The 9,658-nt window shown below is 30.3% G+C and overlaps 1 protein-coding gene across 1 annotated transcript; it reads left to right on the plus strand.

Annotated features, from left to right (window-relative positions):
- Positions 1–4,771: 4,771 nt before the first annotated feature.
- LOC108485656 (metal transporter Nramp1-like) lies at positions 4,772–9,286 on the plus strand. Its single transcript, XM_017789509.2, has 13 exons — positions 4,772–4,998; positions 5,096–5,174; positions 5,253–5,293; positions 5,374–5,452; positions 5,540–5,644; positions 5,744–5,853; positions 5,952–6,133; positions 6,667–6,736; positions 6,836–7,009; positions 7,098–7,202; positions 7,301–7,432; positions 8,285–8,380; positions 8,805–9,286. The coding sequence occupies exons 1-13, from the start codon at positions 4,819–4,821 to the stop codon at positions 9,054–9,056; spliced, it is 1,605 nt and encodes a 534-aa protein (XP_017644998.1). The 5' UTR covers positions 4,772–4,818; the 3' UTR covers positions 9,057–9,286.
- Positions 9,287–9,658: the final 372 nt, after the last annotated feature.

A 9,658-nucleotide genomic window follows, 5' to 3' on the forward strand; every position in this document is an offset into this window, starting at 1 on the left:
GATTAACACCCCCATAACGCCCAAAATTGGTACCTAATTGATTAATTAATGTCTTAATATCGAAAATGGATAATCGGGAATGGATTTGAAATACGATCTTTTCTATAAAGTTTTTAGATTAGCTCAAAACAATTTGTTTAAAGATTTCCTTATCTCGAGATATCGGAGTATCACATCCCGTAAGTTAGGACACAATACCACGAGTTACTGAGCACAAGGTTGTCTTTTAATTTAAATGAGAGTTTCGTGTGTTTTAAAACTCGAAAAGGATATTTTGCTATTTAGAAATAACGAGAAAATCGAAACCCCGTAAGTTAGGGCACAATTCCTTGATATCTCAAAATGCATAACATTGCCTTATTTGGAAGATTTATTGTTGAATAGTAACGAATGCAATATTTAAACAACAAATGTTATTTATTTGGAGTAAAAGTGGGACGATCCATATTGGATAAAACATTGAAGTTTAATAGACGGTACGATGACATGAGATAAAAATATAGTAATGTGCATAGAATGATAGTGCGTAGATTAATAATGCATGAATAAAATATTATACTAGAGAATGACAATAATATGAAAATATAAATAATGAATCATAGTACATGCAATAGCAACAATCATACAATATTTAAATGATAACATCAATAAATAAGGACCAATGAATTAAAGTATAAACAAAATAAAATAAATAAAGTGTGAACAAATGATAATAAATGAGTTTTAAATAAGTAATATAAAAGGTGTCTTAAAATCCATTACCACACAAAAATGAATAATTTTAAAATATATAATATGTATATATAAAAGGGTAAAATAATATGTAAAAAAACCTTAAAATAAATAATAATAAAATCATTTGAAATAAGTAAAATGGGTTTAAAATAAGGTATATAAAATAATTTTAAAATAAGTAATATATAATAGTTAATTTAAAATGATATATAACAAGTAAAAAACATATAATATGTAAAAGAATTAAAGGGACAATATAAATATACTTTGTAATAGTAACAATTCAAAGATAATAAAAGAGAGTTATTTGAAATACATAATATACAATAACTTAAAATATATAAAAGAAAATTTTAAAATAAACATATAATAATTTTTAAAGAATTATAAATATCTAAAAAACTTGAAATAAACTATATATAATAGCTAAGGAATAAAAAACAATAAATAATACATATAAAGTAGATTAAGGTAATATATATATACATAAAGCAAGTTAAGATAAATAATAAGAATTTGAATAATCAACATATTAAAATAAGTTAGAATAAATGTAAATAAGTAACATATAAAATACTTGAAATAATATGTACATAAAACAAACACAAAAAAAAAAGGGTCAATAAGTGAATTAAATAGATTTAGGTCATGACTAAAAATAAATTAAAATTCGAGGTATAAAAGTATAAATACTGAAAAGTTAATTAAGGATAAAAAACGAAAACCAAATAGGATCTGAGGGCTAAATTTTAAAACAAAAGAAGACAGAAAATGGGGCTGATTGAACGGGGGTTGAAAAGGGAAAGGACTAACTGCATAAATCCCCCTTTTAGGGAAAATGCCAAACCCCCTCACTATACCAAACGGCATCATCTCATCATCATCATTTAAAAACAAAAACCTTTCCTTTTCATCATTTCATCTCCAGTTCTTTTTTAAACAAAACAGAAAACTTTTTTTTTCATTTTCTCCCCCCGTTTATCTCCTTTTGGCTAGGGTTTTAAGACCCATCCTTGCCGCCGCCATCCCAACTCCACCATGGATGGTGGCTAAAACCGCAAGGAACGTTTTTGGGCCCGTTTCAGAGCCATTCAAAGGCCACGTTTCCTTTAGCCCAAAGACAAGAAGGAAGGAGATCCTTTTACCCCCTTTAGAATTGGCTCCGACGACGGAGGTGAGGCTCGACAGTAGCGACTCAGTGCGGTCCAAGTAATTGTTTACTTCTTTTTTTTGTTTAGAGAATAAATGTCTAAAAAATGATATGAAATGTAAAAAAAAGGAAAATGAAAATAGAAATCGAAATCAACCTTTTTTCTTTTTTTTGCTTTTGATTGCTTAATATGCGTGATACAATTTTTTCTCTTCAAAAAAAATCTCCCCCCCCCCCCCTTTTTTTACAATCGAGAATCAAAGGCTTTATAGCCGAATGACTCAAAAACAACAATTTTTGTCTTCTGCTTTTGTATTGGCCTGTTGCTGCTTTCGTTTGTTTTCTTTTGCAGGTGCCGAGTATGGGTTGTGCGTTGGCGCTCGGGTATGGGTTCAGAGTCTGGGGCGACGTGAGGCCGTGCGTTGGCCCTTGACACGAGGGTATGGGGCGATGGCAGACGGTATGGGCGATTGAACTTGGGCGTTGTGCATGTTGAGGCCAGCACATGGAGGCAGCGGCACGAGGGTTAGGGGGTGGTTCCCTTCTTCATTTTAGGGTTTGAATTGGGTTGCTGTTGGGTTTCGAATTTAATGGGTTTTGGGCTCATCTGTTTAGTGGGTTTAGGTTTTATTTGGGTTTGTATTTTGGGTCTGTAATTGGACTAAATTTGGGTTGTACAATTTTTATTTTTTTAAATTATGTAACAAGTATCAAATTATAGTTTTGGTCTTTATATTGTGCTCAAATTTTGAAATTTAATTTTTATACTATAATTTTTACATAATTTAGTACGTTATTGTTAATCTGAATACTTCATGTGGATTAAAATGTTGATGTATACATATCCAAATAGACAACCTTTTACTTTTTATTTAAGATTATATAATAATGGTTAAATTTTAATTTTGGTCTCTATATTATACTCAAATTTAAACTTTAACCTTTATATTTAATTTTGTCATAATTTGATACATTATCTTTTATATTGCTATAGTTAATCTAAATATTTTATTTTGATTAAAATGTTGACCTACAATGTCCAAATACGCAACTTTTTTGAGATTATTTAACAATGGTCAAATTTCAATTTTGATCCTTATACTATCCTCAAATTTGAAATTTAATTTATATACTTTAATTTTTTACATAATTTGGTACCTCAACCTTTTTTAATGTCATTAATTATTCTAAATACCTTATTTTGAGTTGTAAATTTTAAGAATTGCCAACACCGTTAAAAACTATCTGCTCACAATGGTGAATTTTAACAGTGAATTTGAATAATATTAATATAATTAAATTTAAATATTTAAAATTAAAAAAAAATTAAATTCTTAAAAATAAAAATATTGAGATTAAATTTTAAATGCGCTAACCATTTAAATTTTTATAATCTAAAAAATTCATACTAATGAATATGATTAATTATAAAAATAATTGGCAAGGGGAATAGCAGCATGAGACGCACACACTTGTATATTACCAAATGGGCATTGACGCCATGCTAACTAACCAATTGTCCTATTCATGCAATCATACATAAAGCTACATTGGCTCCAAATGTAAAACAGAAATATCCCATGCATGCCCATTTTTGGGTCCTAATTTACTTTATTATATTAATTTACACCTCATCTGGTTTGTTAATTAAGCACATTGACAATGACTCTACAATATTTTTAGTCATTTTTTTTGTTGGGTTTTCCCATATTATTGGGAAATATATATACAAGTCCTTAAATGCTTGCGATTGACTTCCATGGGGGCTTCCTTTTTTCTCCAAATGGGTTCACAACATTACAAAATTAGAACCGCTATAAAGGTCTTCCAAGTGTGTATATATAAGCATAAATTATTTGACAATTCTTTAATATATTAATGGTGAAATTTTTAATTGGATTAGATTGGTCAGTCAAATTAATTGGATTGGAGATTGATTGGAGTATTAATTTGGAGAGAGGTTCAAGAACTGGTTGAGCCAGAATTTTTATTTTATTATTTGTTAAAATTTTTAATAATTTTTTAAATTAATCGATTAGATTGAAAAATTGGGAACTTGACCGGTTTCACCACCGATCCGATTTAAAAAATATTTGTGTTAACAAATTTCATCACATTGGTAGTGAAAGTTTTTTTATTAACTTCATAAATGGAGCGGTTTATAAAATTAAAAAACCTCACCACTAATACATTAAATGTATAGATTTGTGTTCAAATCTTTGGAGAAAAAATACAACATTTAGATTATATATGCAAAGGCGAATTTAGAGGGCTAGCATGGACTCGGTTCACCTTAAAATGAAAAATTACTATTTAGGCTTTTTAAATTTTTTAAAATTTTAAATTAGTAATGATAAAATTATACTTTACCCACTTAAAATTATAAAAATTTAATTTAATTCTTTAAAATTATAAATATATAAACTATAAAAATTAAAATTTCATTACGTGACTAAAAAATTATCATGGTTTGTATATATTTGTTATGTATCATCAATTCCTAAAATTCTGTTCACACTTTGAAATGGGAAAACCTTTATTAATTAATAGAATTGGAGTGGCATGAACCTGTTCTCCTTTGTATACATCATAACAATTGGCATGGTTCATGTGACTAATAAAATTGAACAAGTTTTTATTTGGTTAAGTTCATATTTTTTTTTCCTAAAATGATCCTCCAAACGACTTGCTCCGAGGTTGTAGTCTTTTAGGTCAAAGATTTTGTTTTTTAGAGTTCAACCACATTAAATAATTTAATTTATTTGCATGTTATGTAAAGATAGTAACGGGCTAGTCAGCACCTCAAAAAAACATGTAGGCAAATGTTGGATAAGTTGTACATATTGCACTATAAATGCAGTGTTTCAGTTTCTTCAATATGTGTGCCACTGCAACTATACGGTAATCAGTAAACTTAAAAAGAAAAAAGAGATATGGGAAGTTTGCAGCAACAGCAAGGAGGCGATGTTGCAGTAATTCCTCAATCATGGGGTGGAGGAAGCAACCGCATAGCTGCTCTTAATGTGGAGCCCGGCACCACCCCCCCACAATCCTCCTCTAATAACAACAGCAAACGTTTCAATGATAAACATGATGACCTCAATCATGATCAGGTTCCATTTCTTTATATATATATATAGAGAGAGAGAGAGGGAGAGAGGCTGTTTATTTGGTTTGTCATTGATGTTTCTATGGGATTTTGTTTTTCAGAAACCTGGATGGAGAAAGTTTTTGTCATTTATAGGCCCTGGTTTCCTTGTTTCATTAGCTTATCTTGATCCTGGAAACTGTAAGCCATTGCCACTCTTTCTCCTTTGATTTTAATGTTTTCTTATTTGATCATAATCTGATTGACGTCATGTCACAGTGGAAACTGATTTACAAGCAGGAGCCAGCCATGGATATGAGGTAATACTTAAGTTCAAGATAAAGCCTTTATATTTATAATATTCTTAAATGCAACAACATGAGACCTTCGCAATCTTCAGCTGCTGTGGGTGGTTTTGATCGGATTAGTCTTTGCTCTCATAATCCAATCTCTTGCTGCAAATCTTGGAGTCAGCACTGGTAATTGATTATATACATATTTTTATACTAATAATTAACAAAATCTCCATTTCTGATGTTATAATTTAGCTTTATTTAACTTTTCAGGCAAACACTTATCAGAATTGTGTAAGGCTGAGTACCCAAGAATGGTGAAATATTGCTTATGGATACTAGCTGAGATTGCTGTCATAGCTGCTGATATACCTGAAGGTTTCTTGTTATTTAAGTCATCATTTAGATCATGAGTAAATAGTTCAAAAACCAAGTACTGAAAACAAGATATATGATGCATTTATATATATGTGGCAGTGATTGGTACAGCCTTTGGATTGAATATACTGTTTAACATCCCAGTATGGGTTGGAGTTTTATTGACGGGTTTAAGCACTCTCCTCCTCCTTGGCCTGCAGAGATATGGGGTAATTAATTTGTGTCTGTATATGTAAATGTTAAATTAGAGAAGGTTTATATTTGCTAATGGTTTTGTTTTGTTGAATATGATGTATATAATGAAAAGGTGAGGAAGCTGGAAATGCTGATTGCAGTGCTGGTGTTTGTAATGGCGGGATGTTTCTTTGGGGAAATGAGTTACGTAAAGCCACCAGCATCAGGTGTGGTTAAAGGCATGTTTGTTCCTAAACTTAATGGCCAAGGAGCCACCGGCGACGCCATTGCCCTCTTGGGTGCCCTTGTTATGCCGTAAGATGAACATTATAACATCAATAACTTTTTACTTTACTTTCAAAATATTTATTAATATTTTGAATTTTAAAAATTATTTTGAATTTTTTTTTATGATTTTTGTTGAGAGAGATATCAATTTGTTCATTTTCAAAATTGATAGGGACTAAAAAAGTATTTACACTAATTTGTTATTCGAATTATTTGAATTGTAAAATTTAACCCAACTTGAACTTGAAACTCGAATTAGTTGTTTGAGTTGACTTGAATAACTTGATTCGATTAATCCGAAATTCAATTTTTTTTTCAAATTGAATTGTGTTTTGCTCACCCCTAGATATATTGTTATATAATTTCTTTTGAAAATCTTGCCCATAAAAAGGTTACTTTGAAGATTTTCATGTGCACTTCACATGAACCACTAATAAACTCTCATAAAATCTTCGAAACTTTTATCATTGACTTTATAAGAGCAGGACCAAATCTCATCTAATCACATTTCAATAAAGCTCTTAATTAATTCTAACTAAAAAAAATGGTGTGAATTACAGGCACAATCTCTTCCTTCACTCAGCTCTGGTGCTCAGCAGAAAAGTACCAAACTCCGTTCGAGGTGTTAATGTAAGCCAAAGTAAACAATATCATCATTGAAAGTGTCATGCTATAGTTCTAGTTTGTTAATGCATGCTAAGTTATGGTTGCTTTCATTGATTTGGTCAGGATGCCTGTAGATATTTTCTAATAGAGAGTGGCATCGCCTTGTTTGTGGCCTTTTTAATCAACGTGGCGGTTGTCTCGGTGTCCGCCGCGGTCTGCACAGCTGATAATATTTCCAGTGCTAACCAGAAACGTTGCAACGATCTTAATCTCAACTCAGCTTCTTTCCTTCTCCAGGTCCAAAATTACTAATTAAATATACTAAAACTTTTCATTAGCAAACCAAAATTGAAGGTAAGAAACTGTGTTTTGGCCAATATTGCAGAATGTGTTGGGGAAATCTAGCAAAGCCCTTTATGCCGTTGCACTTTTAGCATCAGGGCAAAGCTCTACCATTACAGGGACTTATGCAGGACAATTTATCATGCAGGTTTTGTAAATTACACCCTTTTTGAAATGTTGTGTTAATTAATCATTAATCTAATGACAATTAATTAACTTTATCATATGATGTTTGTTTTTTTTCAGGGTTTCTTGAATCTTAAAATGAAGAAATGGGTGAGGAATATAATGACTAGGTGCATTGCCATTACACCTAGTCTCATTGTGTCCATCATTGGTGGATCTCAAGGGGCCGGTCGACTAATCATTATTGCATCGGTTAGAATATATCTAAGATCAAATTTTTTTTTTTACAAAGCATATCGCTAACCTCAAAATAATAAAGGGATTATAAATAGCGGATTCGAATCCAAACTTATTAAATTCTCGGTAAACTTGTTCATGGGTTAGGTCACCTGTTTAGGTCCAAAGGCTTGCCCGAAAAATAGGAGGGTTTGGACAAAATACGAGACCCAAAAAATACACTTGGTTAAAATTTAAGGCCCATTTTCTATATAGATCAGGCCTTGGACAAGATTTTTTGGCCCGAGCCTAGCCCAGTCCAAATATTATGTTAAAAAATAATATTATATTAATTATATATGATAAATAATAATTATATATATTTATATTAAATAATTAATCCAAAAGCGAATAAACCTATTGTCCATGATCTAAAAGAAACTTACTCAACTAAATAATTCAACCCAAAATATAAAATTTTAAAATTTATATTTAATTTTGTGTTTTAATATAATAAAACATTTATTATATTTATGATAGTATCTTTTAATATAAATACTTTTTAATGTGTTAGAAAATTTTTATTTTAGTTTTTTAGTGCGTTTGATGTATTATGTTTTAAAAAATTTAATTTTAAATAAAAATTAATCTAAAAATTAAATATGGACGGGCTGATCGGGCTCGAATTTACTTTTTTAAATCAAGTTGGACGTAGACAAAAATAAATCTATTTTTGGACCAAACTCAAAAAGTTGTCTAAATGCCTTGCATAGGCCCAACTCATGAACACTTTTAATTTTTGAGTTCATCAACAAATTATTTTTTCAATATATATATATATATATTTTAAGCTAAAACTACTTGTAAATTTGGTAATGGACTTTGCAGATGATTCTTTCATTTGAGCTACCATTTGCTCTAATCCCACTCCTTAAATTTAGTAGCAGCTCAACCAAGATGGGACCCTACAAGAACTCCATAATTGTGAGTTATTTTTCGGTAAAAGTATACTAGAGGTCTCTGTATTAAGAGTCAGATTGTATTTTTTCTTATCTACTAAGAAATCGGTGAATTATTCTTTATATGTTAGATAATAGAGCAAAATTGTCATTTTGTTAAAATTTCCATCCATTTTTACTGTTAAAAACCAGTTCTTATAAGTCAGTATGAGTTACACATGACCAGTCACGTGTCATTGTCTGGTTATTTCGTTAACCATGCCAGTTTTTAATAGTACAAATGGATTAAATTTTTAACAAAAAGGGACTAGCTCTTTGATGAGGCAAAATGCAATCTGACTCTTAATATAGAAGCCTCTATGGTAGTTTTAAGATTATTTCTCTCAATTACTTTTTTTTTTTGCTTATTTATGTTCTTAGCTGATAATCATATTTTTATCGCATCGCAGACAATTGTGATTTCATGGATTTTAGGCATTGGAATTATTGGCATCAACGTGTACTATTTAATAACAGCGTTTGTAGACTGGTTGGTTCATAATGATGTACCAAAAGTAGGGAATGTATTCATTGGAATCATTGTGTTTCCTTTAATGGCGATTTACATTATTGCAGTCATCTATCTAACATTCAGAAAAGACATTGTTGTTACATATGTGGAGCCCCAAAAAGATGAAGCAGCAGATACCCAAGTTGTTTGATTTGAATGCAATGATATTGTCATATTAGGTAGTTTCGATCTCTCAATTCAAGCTTAAAAAAAATACTATTATGTTCTTTGAAGTTAAAATGTGAATCTTGGGTTGGATTCCCTTCTTTTGTTTTCCTTTTCTAGGTTTTGAAACTACCTTCATTTGTACACTTTATGAGCTAAGATTTTATACTTGTCCAAAAACATGTCATAATGCTTTGTTGTGTTCTTGTTGTTCTTAGTTTAAGTTAATGAATAAAGATGAACTCTTCATCACTTGTTCCAAGTGTGTTTAGCAATAGAAACTATAAATTAATATCCACAATTGGTAGAAACCATAACGATTTTTTATTAAAATTGGACAATAAAAAGTTTGGTTTAACCCAAAATTAGGGTAACGAAGTGAGGTTGGAGTGAATATGGTGAAATCCATCATCATTCTACTGTTAGTCGCTTTATTTTAAATTCCGTCTGGTTCCGTTATAAATGTTGAATCTTGAATACTACTACTGTCTTCATGAATGTTGGATTTATTCATAATCAGTCCTATTTTGTTTTGTCCTATCACTTTACCTCATTTAGGGATGACAAATTTCAAAAAGCTTAATGAAT

The sequence above is a fragment of the Gossypium arboreum genome, chromosome 6 (genome assembly GCF_025698485.1).
Source record: "Gossypium arboreum isolate Shixiya-1 chromosome 6, ASM2569848v2, whole genome shotgun sequence".
Taxonomy (NCBI): domain Eukaryota; kingdom Viridiplantae; phylum Streptophyta; class Magnoliopsida; order Malvales; family Malvaceae; genus Gossypium; species Gossypium arboreum.

Excerpts from the sequence above, each read along its gene's own strand:
- LOC108485656 (XM_017789509.2), top strand. The coding sequence starts at position 4,819 with ATGGGAAGTTTGCAGCAACAGCAAGGAGGCGATGTTGCAGTAATTCCT. Across the intron at positions 5,453-5,539 it reads AAATCTTGGAGTCAGCACTG|GCAAACACTTATCAGAATTG; the intron begins GTAATTGATTAT and ends TTAACTTTTCAG. Across the intron at positions 6,134-6,666 it reads TTGGGTGCCCTTGTTATGCC|GCACAATCTCTTCCTTCACT; the intron begins GTAAGATGAACA and ends TGTGAATTACAG.